This window comes from Argopecten irradians, chromosome 12, assembly GCF_041381155.1.
Source record: "Argopecten irradians isolate NY chromosome 12, Ai_NY, whole genome shotgun sequence".
NCBI classification, from domain to species: Eukaryota; Metazoa; Mollusca; class Bivalvia; order Pectinida; family Pectinidae; genus Argopecten; species Argopecten irradians.
The window spans coordinates 39,939,301-39,957,577 of NC_091145.1; the positions used below are offsets into that span (position 1 = coordinate 39,939,301).

At 38.8% G+C, this 18,277-nt stretch overlaps 1 protein-coding gene across 1 annotated transcript in view; it reads right to left on the minus strand.

Annotated features, from left to right (window-relative positions):
- LOC138305152 (actin-related protein 8-like) overlaps positions 1-18,277 on the minus strand; it is a 31,222-nt gene extending 12,945 nt beyond the window's left edge. The window contains exons 1-10 of the mRNA XM_069245565.1: positions 18,035-18,277; positions 17,387-17,557; positions 16,095-16,205; positions 15,662-15,766; positions 15,162-15,335; positions 13,971-14,081; positions 6,084-6,199; positions 5,182-5,335; positions 4,675-4,905; positions 4,244-4,505 (exon numbers count right to left, since the gene is read on the minus strand). Coding sequence (XP_069101666.1) covers positions 4,244-4,505; positions 4,675-4,905; positions 5,182-5,335; positions 6,084-6,199; positions 13,971-14,081; positions 15,162-15,335; positions 15,662-15,766; positions 16,095-16,205; positions 17,387-17,557; positions 18,035-18,091 — 1,492 coding nt within the window. The 5' untranslated portion in view covers positions 18,092-18,277. The remainder of the gene's footprint in view (positions 1-4,243; positions 4,506-4,674; positions 4,906-5,181; positions 5,336-6,083; positions 6,200-13,970; positions 14,082-15,161; positions 15,336-15,661; positions 15,767-16,094; positions 16,206-17,386; positions 17,558-18,034) is intronic.

Here is an 18,277-nt window from a genome sequence, read left to right on the forward strand (position 1 = left end):
TTCCGTAAGCTTTACAGTGAATCGCCGAAATTAGTAATATTTGAATGTGATTTTCTAAACTAAAAATGTTGGGAATTGTGAATATACATTGGAAACGAATTCGATATTGTGAATTTGTGAATGATACTTCAAAATATAAAACTGACAAATCCTATATAAGGTGAGTGGGGCCCCGAAGGGGTAACAATAAATAAAGATCATTTGGTCGCTTTTTTGAAACATTGTTAACAAGTAAATAGAGATTAAATTAGTAAAAGTTGTTGAAAAATTGTTAACATGATTCCTTGGATTGAATCATAATATATAAACCTAAGTTATTAATTTAAAAATGATAATCTTCAATGTTATAAATTAAAAAATCATGTATACCATAACAATGGAGTGTTATCTTTTCCGATATAATTTAGAGTGTATTTATGTAATCATGATATATATCCTTTCCATGCTATTGTCAATTCCAGTATTTGAAGAAATCCTTTCAAACTTACTTCATCAGTGTCTCGAAAGATCCATTCAATTTTTTGAGATATTGTCACTTAGTCACGTTTCTTTCCTACCAGCTTCAATGATATCACCAATACATCATAAGTGGTGTAAGTAAAGAATAGTAATTGAAAATTTGTATAAATTATGTATTATAATCAAAAAATTGTCTTTTGTATTACATTTAAAAAATAAATCAATTTGTGAAACACATTATTCTTACACATGAAAATTTTCTAGTACCCAAATAATTTCAAACATGAAACCAATTATAAAAGAATAAAATTTCCCTGTATGATGATTTTGATAAAGTGTTTACAAAAAATTGTAAAAAATGTTATAATTTTTGTTTGACAAAAAAAATTTGGAACTAGTCATGTTTTACATGTAGGCTTACACTGAAACGATTTAATGGTCATTACATGTATACAGTATTTATCATATATAACTGACAATTAATCTCCATATTTTTTTATAGAATGTACTAGGACCTTCTGACAGAAGTGCAAAATGTGATGGCAATCTCGCCCAAAATAAAAGGGAAAAATAGAACTAACATTATCTGTCAAAACTGAAGAAAAAATAAAGTCTGTTTTGTAATGTACCCATGTATGAACCAGAACAGAAATTAATTTCAAGAAGGAAGGACAGAACAAACCTAGCAATAATTCTTTACTATTAGCACCAAGATTTTTAAACATTTATTTCTTCTTCACAAAATGAAAAAAGGAACATGAATTATTGCATCTGTACATACCTAAGTTATATAACTGTTTTAATATTTATAGACAAGGATGTAATTTACCAAATGAACAATAAACAAATTTAAATAAATATGTCATTGTCAGTTGTTTAATTAAAGTGTTCATTTTAGAAAATGTTCATAAACACAGAAATAAATGCAAACACAGGTACTGGAGCTATGATAAAAATTATTTTTGGGTCAAACGTCAGTGTCAAACTCATATAATAATTATACATATATCCCTATGTGTAATAAAAAAAATCTTGTTGTGTAATACACAGACAGCACATATATATAAGAATATCACATATCTGTAGAATAATAGCCTGGATTCAATGTTGTTAAATTGCATTATTCAGTATGACCGAATAAAGTTGCAAACGTTTTGATTGAATTAGAAAGGACTAGACTGAAATAACAAATCAATTAGTCCAGGCTCAGAAGGTCTACATGTACAAACTCAGGCACACTTAGTTGTTTGGAGCAAGATCACACTAAAGGAATTAGAATTGCTGAAGTATATAAAAATAAACTAAAAAATACAACTAAATAATTATTTTCCTACAGGTTAGACTAAGTTATACATTTGAAAAAATATTTTACTGCAATTACTCTGTATGAATTGAGAATCACATTAAATGGTCAGTATTTACTACTGGATGCTATTTTGTCCAGTCATTTTTTTTATTGACAAAAATTCAATGCACAATATGTGTCATGTCAAAACCAATGTATATGAATGTGCTAGTTGTGCACTGAACCCAGATTGTATAAACAAACACCTAATCATTATACATGTTTATGATTCATTTGATTCAGAGGCAAAACGGCTGGACATCATAAATTATGGTAGCTACAGGTTCAATTGGCAAGCTAAATGTACATGCATCCAAACGTATTAACAAGGGAACTGTCTGTATTATCCACAGAAAAACAATAGAACAATTGTCAGACAAACGTCAAACTTTTAACACAAGCATTAAACCACAGCCTTATTGCAACCCCAAAATTCTTTCATTATTTTTTTTTTAAAATTTTCACAATTAGACCAAAGTTTATAGTTTTCACCAGAAAACATCATGTTTTTAACGACATGGAGCTTTTGTATAAATATCAGCAAATCAATAAACACATATTAAGTTTTATACCATGGCGGTACATGGTGATTTTTAAACTAATAATGACTACCATGTATACAAACACTATGACACTGACAAAAATGCATATTAGTCAAGTTTGCCTCCGGGGCATTTTACTTGATTGTATTATTAATTTCATTTGGACCTTTATAAAACAAGTTATATGGTTATCAAGCAAGTCAAACGTAGCACACTGAGAAAAAAATATCACCAGCAGAATCATTAGAAACAGGTACTGTCAAACTCTATACCAAACGGAGCTTGTCTATATTCAGACTTTATCAAATACCATTAATCAATTACAACACTAGGTACATACTATTGTACAAATTTAGTCTTGTCTAGTACGATGTAAATATCACATCACGTATTTTATACAAGTTTAAATACCGTTCCCTGCAACAAAAATCCCTCCGGTGCCCCCCTTAGGCCAAACGTAGTCACCGATTCTCCTGTATAAACACAGCAAAATGACGAATGGACAGTATATGTTTACACCACGATAAATGTATAGCAATTGTTCTGGGGGACTCTTTAACTTCATCACATAACAAAAACACACTCACTTGTATGAAAGTAACAAGTTCTAATACAAGTTCACAAAAATTTCATTTGAGACACACGTGATCCTCTATTGAAACAATGCAATCAAATACTCTTATCGTACTGTCAAAACTTTTGAAACGTAGCGGGACAAAAACACAGCAATTTAGAAAAACAGGTACTGTACCCCAGCACCTTTTTTGACACAACGGACTCTGTATAAACACAGCAATCAATTAGAACACAGGTAACTGTCAATTAGCACCACAAAACTGTAGCGCACATCATTTCTGGTCTGTCCAAGCAATCAAAATTACCAACACAGGCACTCCCAACCCCGCACCAAAAGTAGCTAGCACACAGACTCCTGTATAAACACAGCAATCAATTACAACACAGACTGTCACCCCCATGCACCAAATTAGCGGATCCTGTATACAGCAATTTCTGAAATTAGAACACAGGTACTGTCAAAAATCCCAAGCAGCTAACTGTAGCGCACACACTCCTGTATAAACACAGCAATCAATTAGACACAGGTACTGGGGGGAACCCAGCATAAAATTTGACACAGACTCCTGTATAAACAGCAGTACTTTCAATTAGCAATAGTGGTACTGTCCCAAAACCAAACATGGCAGCCTGTCGGCCATTAACTTGTTCAGATCCCTTCAGCACTTTGAGAAATAGCGGTAACAAACTTCATTGTCAAAATTCAAGATGGCTTCCTGTCGGCCATCTTGTTAACCGATCGGCACCAAAATGCAATATGCATAACCAGGGACCTAGGGGACCATGCACATGAAATTTGAGACAGATCCCTTCAGTACTTTTTGAGAAATACTGGTAACAAACTTCAATTGTCAAAATCCAAGATGGCGTCCTGTTGGCCATCTTGTTGACCGATTGGTCCCAAAATGCAATGCAATATGCACAACTAGACCCCTAGGGGAACCTACAGGTAAAATTTGAGAGAGATCCCTTCAGTACTTTCTGAGAAATAGCGGTAACAAACTTTAACTATCAAAATCCAAGATGGCTGCCTGGCGGCCATTTTGTTGACCAATTAGTCCCAAAATGCAATATGCACAACTAGGGCCCGAGGGGAACCTACATATGAAATTTGAGAAAGATCCCTTCAGTACTTTCTGAGAAAGAGCAGTAACAAGAATTGTTAACGGACGGAAAGGACGGAAGGACGGAGGGACGGAAGGACGGAAGGACGGACGGACGGACCACGGACGAAAAGCGATTTGAATAGCCCACCATCTGATGATGGTGGGCTAATAAACATGAATGATATATACCAATAAATTCTAAAGTACATGCTCACCACATCTGTCAATGCTCTGTAAGATAGCCTGGTCCACTCCCATTAGTTGTAACACCGGCTCAGAATCTATCTCCTGCTCCTCCTCGATATCTAGTCTCCGTGTCCCCTTGTTGATATCACCAGTCACCTGGAGATTATCCGGGGCATCGTTTGAGTCCTCGTCCATTTGTTGTTGTGTCTGTGGATCATCCAGCTGTCCTAGATTTGCCTCTGAGTTGTCTCGACTCATCTCTGTATTGTCCTTCTTCTTTGCTAACTTTGCCTGAATTTATTCAAGAATTTCATTAAACAATTCTGACTGTGAGTGACAATTATTCATCATACAAAATGTTAAAACTTTATCATTAAAAATAACCTTTGGGCAGGTGAGCTAAACAAATGAAAATTGAAAGTTTATATAATCAAAATTTGAATTTATGATAGTAAGTTACCTCCCTTGATGTGGTCTGACGAAGAAAGAATTCATCATGTGGATCTTGAGGGTCACCATCAGATCGACTTTGAACATGTATAAGATTTGACCCCTGTAGACCCAGCATGTCCGGGAAAAATAAACTCATAGGTGCTAATATTGTCTCATCTCCAAACTTCATGGCATACTTTATGATATTCTGTTCTGGTTTCCGTATCAATATAGATCTGTCCTTTACTCCAAAGTTGTCCTATAAGAAAATGAGAAATTTAACTCCAAAGATGTCATATAACAAAATGGGGAATTTAACTCAAAAGAACCCTATATAGTTTATTCAACTCCCCTTTTTTGTCACAGGTCTGTGTACCAAATATTATCAAAATTTGTCAAGTAGTTTTTAATAGGAGTTTGCCGAATAAAGTTGTGTCTACAGACAGACAGACAGACGGATATACGGGCAACTGGATTTTAGTATACCCCCACCTTAACTTCGTTGCAGGGGGTATACACGGAAATATGTGCCTACCTGGTCTAGATGGCAGTAGGACTCCTTATATTCCTGAAGTAGAAGTCCATCAATCGTATTTCTGGGGTCGAGTTCCCGCGGACTGAAACCCGACTTCCCAAGTAACCAATGGAAACATCTTGTGATGTCACTTCCTCCGTACTCCATTGTTATTCTGTCAAAAAATCAAAATGAGATTCAATCAAATGATACAAACACAGGAACAAGATAAACAGGAGTACACAATAATCATGTATATTAAAAAGAAGCAGAATTCCTGTCAATAAGTGTTCAATTGATTTTTTTGATAATCTCTTTTATACAATGCACATGTATTGGAATATTGAATATACCATTAAAGTTGTATTATTTTTTTTTTAATTTTCACCACCATAAGTTTTGGTTTTATAAGTTTAAGGTCTTATTAACAGCCAGGGTCATGTAAGGATGTGCCAGGTTTGTTGTTGGAGAAAAGCTGGAGTTCCCGGAGAAAAACCACCAACCAGCGGTCAGTACCTGGCAACTGCTCCACATGGGATTCAAACCCGCACCCCAGAGGTAAAGGGCTTGTGGTAATATGTTGGGACATCTTAACCAAACTGTCATAACATGGATGCTTGTATATGATTGTTCAAATCCATAAAAACATTAAAATACTATTGACATAGTGGTAAATGTCGCATTAAATATCACACGTTTTGAAAGAACTGCAACAGTCTATGCCAAGTTTCAAATTTTACGAACAGATCAGAATAGATAGATAGTTCACATGGAAAATCTATCATGTTTAGTGAAAATAAACTACTCAGGTGAAATTTACCCACTTAAGTCTATGATTTGAGCCATATATCAATCTTTGTAAAATATTGGTAGTAAATCCAGCGACAGCATTTGAGGTATACATCTGTATATGTTATACCTACCTTGTATTTTTGTGAGATATGCCATCCTCTACACAACACACACTGGTTTTCTGGTCACCAACATCTACCACACAGGCACTGCCGACCCCGGCACCAAACGTAGCGCACACAGACTCCTGTATAAACACAGCAATCAATTAGAACACAGGTACTGTCAACCCCAGCACCAAACGTAGCGCACACAGACTCCTGTATAAACACAGCAATCAATTAGAACACAGGTACTGTCAACCCCAGCACCAAACGTAGCACACACAGACTCTTGTATAAACACAGCAATCAATTAGAACACTGGTACTGTCAACCCCAGCACCAAACGTAGCACACACGGACTCTTGTATAAACACAGCAATCAATTAGAACACAGGCACTGTCAACCCCAGCACCAAACGTAGCACACATGGACTCCTGTATAAACACAGCAATCAATTAGAACACAGGTACTGTCAACCCCAGCACCAAACGTAGCACACACAGACTCTTGTATAAACACAGCAATCAATTAGAACACAGGTACTGTCAACCCCAGCACCAAACGTAGCACACACAGACTCTTGTATCAACACAGCAATCAATTAGAGCACAGGCACTGTCAACCCCAGCACCAAACGTAGCACACACAGGCTCTTGTATCAACACAGCAATCAATTAGAACACAGGTACTGTCAACCCCAGCACCAAATGTAGCACACACAGACTCTTGTATCAACACAGCAATCAATTAGAGCACAGGTACTGTCAACCCCAGCACCAAAAACACAGCAATCAATTAGAACACAGGTACTGTCAACCCGTATAAACACAGCAATCAATTAGAACACAGGCACTGTCAACCCCAGCACCAAACGTAGCACACACAGACTCCTGTATAAACACAGCAATCAATTACAACACAGGTACTGTCAACCCCAGCACCAAACGTAGCACACACAGACTCCTGTATAAACACAGCAATCAATTACAACACAGGTACTGTCAAACCCAGCACCAAACGTAGCACACACAGACTCCTGTATAAACACAGCAATCAATTACAACACAGGTACTGTCAAACCCAGCACCAAATGTAGCACACACAGACTCTTGTATAAACACAGCAATCAATTAGAACACAGGTACTGTCAACCCCAGCACCAAACGTAGCACACATGGACTCCTGTATAAACACAGCAATCAATTAGAACACAGGTACTGTCAACCCCAGCACCAAACGTAGCGCACACGGACTCCTGTATAAACACAGCAATCAATTAGAACACAGGTACTGTCAATCCCAGCACCAAACGTAGCGCACACAGACTCCTGTATAAACACAGCAATCAATTACGACACAGGCACTGTCAAACCCAGCATCAAATGCGGTGCACACATACTCCTGTATAAACACAGCAATCAATTACAACACAGGCACTGTCAAACCCAGCACCACATGTAGCACACACATACTCCTGTATAAACACAGCAATCAATTACAACACAGGCACTGTCAAACCCAGCACCACATGTAGCACACACATACTCCTGTATAAACACAGCAATCAATTACAACACAGGCACTGTCAAACCCAGCACCACATGTAGCGTACACATACTCCTGTATAAACACAGCAATCAATTACAACACAGGCACTGTCAAACCCAGCACCACATGTAGTGTACACATACTCCTGTATAAACACAGCAATCAATTACAACACAGGTACTGTCAAACCCAGCACCAAACGTAGCGCACACGGACTCCTGTATAAACACAGCAATCAATTAGAACACAGGTACTGTCAATCCCAGCACCAAACGTAGCGCACACGGACTCCTGTATAAACACAGCAATCAATTAGAACACAGGTACTGTCAATCCCAGCACCACATGTAGCGTACACATACTCCTGTATAAAACACAGCAATCAATTACAACACAGGCACTGTCAAACCCAGCACCACATGTAGCTTACACAGACTCTTGTATAAACACAGCAATCAATTACAACACAGGCACTGTCAAACCCAGCACCACATGTAGCTTACACAGACTCTTGTATAAACACAGCAATCAATTACAACACAGGTACTGTCAAACCCAGCACCAAACGTAGCACACACGGACTCCTGTATAAACACAGCAATCAATTAGAACACAGGTACTGTCAAACCCAGCACCAAACATAGCACACATGGACTCCTGTATAAACACAGCAATCAATTACAACACAGGTACTGTCAAACCCAGCACCACATGTAGCTTACACAGACTCTTGTATAAACACAGCAATCAATTACAACACAGGCACTGTCAAACCCAGCACCACATGTAGCACACACAGACTCCTGTATAAACACAGCAATCAATTACAACACAGGTACTGTCAAACCCAGCACCAAACGTAGCACACATGGACTCCTGTATAAACACAGCAATCAATTAGAACACAGGTACTGTCAAACCCAGCACCAAACGTAGCGCACACGGACTCCTGTATAAACACAGCAATCAATTACAACACAGGTACTGTCAAACCCAGCACCAAACGTAGCACACACGGACTCCTGTATAAACACAGCAATCAATTAGAACACAGGTACTGTCAACCCCAGCACCAAACATAGCGCACACGGACTCCTGTATAAACACAGCAATCAATTAGAACACAGGTACTGTCAACCCCAGCACCAAACGTAGCGCACACAGACTCCTGTATAAACACAGCAATCAATTAGAACACAGGCACTGTCAAACCCAGCATCAAATGCGGTGCACACATACTCCTGTATAAACACAGCAATCAATTACGACACAGGCACTGTCAATCCCAGCATCAAATGCAGTGCACACATACTCCTGTATAAACACAGCAATCAATTACAACACAGGCACTGTCAAACCCAGCACCACATGTAGCGTACACAGACTCTTGTATCAACACAGCAATCAATTAGAACACAGGTACTGTCAAACCCAGCACCACATGTAGCTTACACAGACTCTTGTATAAACACAGCAATCAATTACAACACAGGCACTGTCAAACCCAGCACCACATGTAGCTTACACAGACTCCTGTATAAACACAGCAATCAATTACAACACAGGCACTGTCAAACCCAGCACCAATGTAGTGTACACATACTCCTGTATAAACACAGCAATCAATTACAACACAGGTACTGTCAAACCCAGCACCAAACGTAGCGCACACGGACTCCTGTATAAACACAGCAATCAATTAGAACACAGGTACTGTCAATCCCAGCACCAAACGTAGCGCACACGGACTCCTGTATAAACACAGCAATCAATTAGAACACAGGTACTGTCAATCCCAGCACCACATGTAGCGTACACATACTCCTGTATAAACACAGCAATCAATTACAACACAGGCACTGTCAAACCCAGCACCACATGTAGCGTACACATACTCCTGTATAAACACAGCAATCAATTACAACACAGGCACTGTCAAACCCAGCACCACATGTAGTGTACACATACTCCTGTATAAACACAGCAATCAATTACAACACAGGTACTGTCAAACCCAGCACCAAACGTAGCGCACACGGACTCCTGTATAAACACAGCAATCAATTAGAACACAGGTACTGTCAATCCCAGCACCAAACATAGCACACATGGACTCCTGTATAAACACAGCAATCAATTAGAACACAGGTACTGTCAAACCCAGCACCAAACGTAGCGCACACAGACTCCTGTATAAACACAGCAATCAATTACAACACAGGCACTGTCAAACCCAGCACCACATGTAGCTTACACAGACTCTTGTATCAACACAGCAATCAATTACAACACAGGTACTGTCAACCCCAGCACCAAACGTAGCACACACGGACTCCTGTATAAACACAGCAATCAATTAGAACACAGGTACTGTCAAACCCAGCACCAAACATAGCACACACGGACTCTTGTATAAACACAGCAATCAATTAGAACACAGGTACTGTCAAACCCAGCACCAAATGTAGCACACACAGACTCCTGTATAAACACAGCAATCAATTACAACACAGGTACTGTCAAACCCAGCACCAAACGTAGCGCACACGGACTCCTGTATAAACACAGCAATCAATTAGAACACAGGTACTGTCAAACCCAGCACCAAACGTAGCGCACACGGACTCCTGTATAAACACAGCAATCAATTAAACACAGGCACTGTCAAACCCAGCACCAAACGTAGCACACACAGACTCCTGTATAAACACAGCAATCAATTATAACACAGGCACTGTCAAACCCAGCACCAAACGTAGCACACACGGACTCCTGTATAAACACAGCAATCAATTAGAACACAGGTACTGTCAAACCCAGCACCAAACGTAGCCACACAGACTCCTGTATAAACACAGCAATCAATTACAACACAGGCACTGTCAAACCCAGCACCACATGTAGCACACACAGACTCCTGTATAAACACAGCAATCAATTACAACACAGGTACTGTCAAACCCAGCACCAAACGTAGCACACACGGACTCCTGTATAAACACAGCAATCAATTAGAACACAGGTACTGTCAAACCCAGCACCAAACATAGCACACACGGACTCTTGTATAAACACAGCAATCAATTAGAACACAGGCACTGTCAAACCCAGCACCAAACGTAGCACACACAGACTCCTGTATAAACACAGCAATCAATTACAAACACAGGCACTGTCAAACCCAGCACCAAACGTAGCACACAGACTCCTGTATAAACACAGCAATCAATTACAACACAGGTACTGTCAAACCCAGCACCAAACGTAGCCACACAGGACACGACCTGTATAAACACAGCAATCAATTAGAACACAGGTACTGTCAAACCCAGCACCAAACGTAGCACACACGACTCCTGTATAAACACAGCAATCAATTAGAACACAGGTACTGTCAAACCCAGCACCACACGTAGCGCACACAGACTCCTGTATAAACACAGCAATCAATTACAACACAGGTACTGTCAAACCCAGCACCAAACGTAGCACACATGGACTCCTGTATAAACACAGCAATCAATTACAACACAGGCACTGTCAAACCCAGCACCACACGTAGCACACACAGACTCCTGTATAAACACAGCAATCAATAACACAGGACTGTCAACCAGCACAAGTAGCACACACAACGCAATCATTATAACACAGGCACTGTCAAACCCAGCACCAAACGTAGCACACACAGACTCCTGTATAAACACAGCAATCAATTAGAACACAGGCACTGTCAAACCCAGCACCAAACGTAGCACACACAGACTCCTGTATAAACACAGCAATCAATTAGAACACAGGCACTGTCAAACCCAGCACCAAACGTAGCACACACAGACTCCTGTATAAACACAGCAATCAATTACAACACAGGCACTGTCAAACCCAGCACCACATGTAGCTTACACAGACTGTTGTATAAACACAGCAATCAATTAGAACACAGGCACTGTCAAACCCAGCACCACACGTAGCGCACACAGACTCCTGTATAAACACAGCAATCAATTACAACACAGGCACTGTCAAACCCAGCACCAAACGTAGCACACACAGACTCCTGTATAAACACAGCAATCAATTAGAACACAGGTACTGTCAAACCCAGCACCAAACGTAGCACACACAGACTCCTGTATAAACACAGCAATCAATTAAACACAGGTACTGTCAACCCAGCACCAAACGTAGCACACACAGACTCCTGTATAAACACAGCAATCAATTATAACACAGGCACTGTCAAACCCAGCACCAAACGTAGCACACACAGACTGTTGTATAAACACAGCAATCAATTATAACACAGGCACTGTCAAACCCAGCACCAAACGTAGCGCACACAGACTCCTGTATAAACACAGCAATCAATTATAACACAGGCACTGTCAAACCCAGCACCAAACGTAGCACACACACGGACTCCTGTATAAACACAGCAACAATTACAACACAGGTACTGTCAACCCCAGCACCAAACGTAGCACACACAGACTCCTGTATAAACACAGCAATCAATTACAACACAGGCACTGTCAACCCCAGCACCACATGTAGCACACACAGACTGTTGTATAAACACAGCAATCAATTACAACACAGGCACTGTCAAACTCAGCACCACATGTAGCTTACACAGACTGTTGTATAAACACAGCAATCAATTACAACACAGGCACTGTCAAACCCAGCACCAAACGTAGCACACACAGACTCCTGTATAAACACAGCAATCAATTATAACACAGGCACTGTCAAACCCAGCACCAAACGTAGCACACACAGACTCCTGTATAAACACAGCAATCAATTACAACACAGGTACTGTCAAACCCAGCACCAAACGTAGCACACACAGACTCCTGTATAAACACAGCAATCAATTACAACACAGGCACTGTCAAACCCAGCACCACATGTAGCACACACAGACTCCTGTATAAACACAGCAATCAATTATAACACAGGCACTGTCAAACCCAGCACCAAACGTAGCGCACACGGACTCCTGTATAAACACAGCAATCAATTATAACACAGGCACTGTCAAACCCAGCACCAAACGTAGCACACACAGACTCCTGTATAAACACAGCAATCAATTATAACACAGGCACTGTCAAACCCAGCACCAAACGTAGCACACACAGACTCCTGTATAAACACAGCAATCAATTACAACACAGGTACTGTCAAACCCAGCACCACATGTAGCTTACACAGACTCTTGTATCAACACAGCAATCAATTACAACACAGGCACTGTCAAACCCAGCACCAAACGTAGCGCACACAGACTGTTGTATAAACACAGCAATCAATTATAACACAGGCACTGTCAAACCCAGCACCAAACGTAGCACACACAGACTCCTGTATAAACACAGCAATCAATTATAACACAGGCACTGTCAAACCCAGCACCAAACGTAGCACACACAGACTCCTGTATAAACACAGCAATCAATTACAACACAGGTACTGTCAAACCCAGCACCAAACGTAGCTCACACAGACTCCTGTATAAACACAGCAATCAATTACAACACAGGCACTGTCAAACCCAGCACCACACGTAGCGCACACAGACTCCTGTATAAACACAGCAATCAATTACAACACAGGTACTGTCAAACCCAGCACACCAACTACCACAAGACTCTGTATAAACACAGCAATCAATTACAACACAGGCACTGTCAAACCCAGCACCAAATGTAGCGCACACGGACTCCTGTATAAACACAGCAATCAATTATAACACAGGTACTGTCAAACCCAGCACCAAACGTAGCACACACAGACTCCTGTATAAACACAGCAATCAATTACAACACAGGCACTGTCAAACCCAGCACCAAACGTAGCGCACACAGACTGTTGTATAAACACAGCAATCAATTATACACAGGCACTGTCAAACCCAGCACCAAACGTAGCACACACAGACTCCTGTATAAACACAGCAATCAATTACAACACAGGCACTGTCAAACCCAGCACCACATGTAGCTTACACAGACTCTTGTATCAAGACAGCAATACACTTTTCTGGAATCTTCCGTTTTTTTAATTTAGACAATGTTATACATGCTGTGACTTTGTATAAAAGCATGAAGGTCATTCATTTCAATTAACTATGTTGCCCTACACTTCAGCTTAGATATACTTCTTCTTTGTTACTGAGATTAAGTAGCCTGTTCCATCCGAAATAAATCCTTATACCTCTATTGAAAGTCAATGTCATTTGAAGAAACTTCTGAATCCTTTCAGGATGAGTGGCTTAATACCAAGAAAAGTTTCAAATCAAAATCTAATCTGAGCTTGATATTCTGCTGTCAGATGATAATATAAGGAATTCTTACCTGATGCACGACTGCTGCCCCAAAACCTAGTTTCTCCAATAAAACATTCATCATATGTTTCACATGTTGGTGAATGTACACATCTGGTATCAGCAGAAGGGCCTTATACAGCTGTAAAAGGTGATCATAGCAATAAACAGAGCAGCAAGTGGGAAAGTCATTAACGTAAAGAAATAAGCTACTTTGGTGATTTTGCCTCAGCAAACAAGTTTGATCAATTTGAACATCAATAAAATCATACTTACTAGATATAACATATATTCAAACCAAAAAACTATAATGCAAACCAATGCTTATCTCCCTTGTTTCAATATGCACTCGTTAAGTAAATGTAAGCTATATTTCTTTCCACGACAAAATGATCAGCCAAATTCAGCTTCTTTACAGTCAATATGTTTAAAATTTGAATTTTTTCTCAAGATTGGAAATGACATGCATATGCAAATAAAGCATGTGCTTTTGAACAACAATAAAAGGTGCAATTAAAGCGTCATTTAGTTTAATTAACTAAAGGATTCAAGAGCAAATTTAGTGTTAATGTGCTCTTGAATCCTGCATTGATAACTCATACTCAACTTTAATATCACTATCATTATTATAACTACTGAAGCATAAAATGGTTATATTGTAAAGGATCCACGGCTCTCTTTACATTACCAGAGCTAAAGTTTACCTTAGTGTATTTAAAGTAAAATAGTCGGGAAAAGGAAGGTGAAGTGGGTAAAAATAGTGTTAATTTATTCACTTACATGTATTTAATATTTAATTCATTTTGATTTCTAATGAAACAGAAAAATAATATTCCCTGTCAAAATTGTTGTGTATGCAAAGAAAAGGAAGGCTAATTCCATAAAAATGGTGTTAATTTATCAATTTTAATTTCAAAATCATTTTGCCTGCGAAGAAATTAATATACAGTATAGGAATCCTCCGGCTGGCTTTGTTCATGTTGACAGTTCCACCCATCCTTGCTTTCAAAGAGTTACTTTTAAAACTGTCAATTTAGTGCTAAATTTACACAGGGCTTTTCCATATTTTCAATGGTTAAAACTGGACAATATAAGCAGAACTTTATCATCGTTTTGATATGTAAGGACTTTTGGAAGGCCAATGAACGCATTTACCAGTAGACTGGGTTCCTTTGCCTGGCTATTGACTTTTAATAAAATTCCTGTGCAAATCTTTACAAACCTTGAGGTCTTTAAGAGGTATATCAAGCAGTGTTTGAATGGCCTGACCCCATATCGTCTCAATATCTGCCATTACTGCTGTCAAGGTTCCCCCGGGACCATTGTGGACGTTCAGGTGTCCTCCCCGCATAGGCCAGTGTAAGTGATAGTTGTCAGCTGGGTTCAAATATAATGCCTGAAACACGGTGTGACAGAAGCCTCTGTGTTATATAATTTCTTCAGTTAGTACACACTAATGATATTTATCATTATTGAGAGATTGGGTTAATATATATATATATCATATTATAATTTTTTATGTATAAAATAATCGCAAAACAATTTATGCATGCAACTTTGTTACAAAAAATCATTTTTGATAGCCCATGACTGAATGTGAGGAAACTGGAGTCTCCAGAAAAAAGTAAGAAAACCAACAAGATCAGGCAGATATAACCTCTGACCTTTCCATGTCTGTGGCAAGAGATCCCCTGCCAGCTATTATTAGCCCAATACATGTACCTCTTCTCCTATAATATAGGGAGAGCTCTGGTCAATAGACGTCCACTTGTGAGGGCAAATCACCTCTGTCAACTGGCCACGCACATTATTATTGTGGGAATATAGCTGAAAGTGCAAATATAGATAAGGCTGTTACATAAGTATACACAGAAAAATCCTCATCTTGTTTACTAATATACGTGTATATATGATATGAAAAGTGCTTCCTCTACTAGAACTAATAAATGTCAGAGTTGTTATTATTTTTAAAAATATGAAAAATCCTTTCATCTGATGATCAGACTAAAAAAGCATTGTCTAGCATCACAATGGTTACCAGTTTTCACCTTTAGAAAATAACGAAAGACCATCAATTTGCAGGTTTGAAGGTAACCATGAAATGATTACCAAAGTTTAGTATCCAAACAATACTTATTAATTAATAATGATTTACCAGTTTATGTGATGTGGGCTGTCTGTACTCCCCGGTGGAGGTCGGTTTGTAGGCCAGTGCTTCCTCTGCCTGCTTCAGACCCTGCCTCTGCTGGTGTTTACTCTCTGAGTGCTGCCAAGTTTTAAAATGATAGTTATGAGTTTCAATTACTTTCTCTCGTGTCATTGTCTTTTCAATTATATTTTTCCCATGCTCTATGTCATGTCCTTGTCTTCTCAATTAATTTTTCTCGTACTCTACATCTTGTGATTGTCTTTTCAATTAATTTTTCTCATGATCATATCAATGGTCAATGCATGTCTATGCACTTTAAGTGAAATCCAACCTATACCCTTTATCAGCTTAATTGTCCATTGTTTTCTTTAAGAACATGTGTCTGGCCTTCAACATTACACTATCAGCATAATTTTCAAAACTTAGTAATATTGGACAGCTTTGCTATAGTGTAGTAGGACTGAACCTACATCCGCCTCATTTACCAAAGTTCTGTTTGGGGTTCCGTATTGACAAAGAAACAGCACATTTAATACATTTAAAGAGTTTACTAACAAATGTTTGTTTGTTTGAGTTTTACGGCCCATCGACAACTAAGGTCATTTAGGGCCAAACTACAAGTCAGGCATTAATATCAGGATAAAAGATCAGGGTAAGAAAAGGCAGGTAAGGACTAAAACACAGATTGTAAACGTTTATTTGATAAAAAAAAATTTGCATGGGATAAAATAATTTTGGCTAAAACACATGAGAAAACTCATGCACAAAGTTGATGAAATGATGAAATGTTGAGTTAACAAATATAACAAGGTTCACATGTACAGTGCTCACACACGGCAGGTCAGCCTACAGCTTCGCCTGTATAACTTACACACACAGAAATGACACATTACAGGTAAGACACAGGGACAACACACCATCTCAATGATCAGCTAATACATAGCTACTCATGGGAACAAACACACACACGCCCTACACATAGACAACAGGATAGAAGGAAAGAGTGAAGAATGAGTCTGACCAGCTCGAGGAGCTTCTCCAAATTAATGAAATAGAAATAAAACTGTGCCTTTATAGCTAATCGGCCCAATGAGAGTACAGTTTAGGAAGAACCAATAGAAACACAGGATAGAGATGAAAGTGAAAGTAGAATTTATATATAGATACGGTAGCCACATACACATGCACGACAATACATTATATAATAACTAACATTCTACAATATCACTTTCTCATACACTCACACTTCACCATGGCCATGGTCAACATACAAATATATCAAAATTCCACAATAGTACCTGACATTCTGGACGGAGAATCCATGGAGTAGACTGAAGTGGTTTACTGACATCTTTCTTTTTTCGTGCTATACAATGGGGTATTGTAATTGGCAATCCATCAGCAGCTCTACCAATCCTTAGGTTGTAAGATCCAGGTTGAATTACAACAATTGTTGCTGTCTGGACAGGCTATAAATCAATTTGAAAACAAATGTTTATATGTATGTGATTAAAAAACATTATACATTTTCCACTTGTACAAAATTTGTCCACAGCTTACACGTACAGCGTTTGGTTAAACTATTTTTGAAGTGTCATAAACCACACTAAAATATCAACAATTACTATTGAATCATGGACTTGTTGTCAGATTTGGCTATATATTTGGCAGGTTTACCCACAGGGCCTCGTTACTAATGATGATATATATGAGATAGGTCACGTCTATTTACATACATTACTAATGTATGTGTATACATTACTAATGTGTGTGTAATGTATGTAAATAGACGTGACCTATCTTATATATATCATCATTAGTAACGAGGCCCTGTGTTTACCGGTGCTACCGGACCTGAAGAAGACTTACAACAGAAGTAAAATATTAACGATAAAATTGATTGTTCTTCGTGGTAATTTTTATTTTATTTCACAGGTGAATACTACCTCCGATGCAGGATCCGGTGCTTGTGTGTAGAGTCGTTTTGCAGCTGGGGTTGGCATCTTATTACAGTTTGTTCCTCATTTGATGAAGTGCATGCTCGTTTTCCTCTACAGTCAACAGTGCACTACGTCATCAAAATATGCGTACATATTTATTCTAAAATTAAATCGGATCTCGGATAGTAAAATAAATTTCCGAACACGTGGGAGCTTGGAAATTTAGGTGATAATATGTGTAAAAAATCT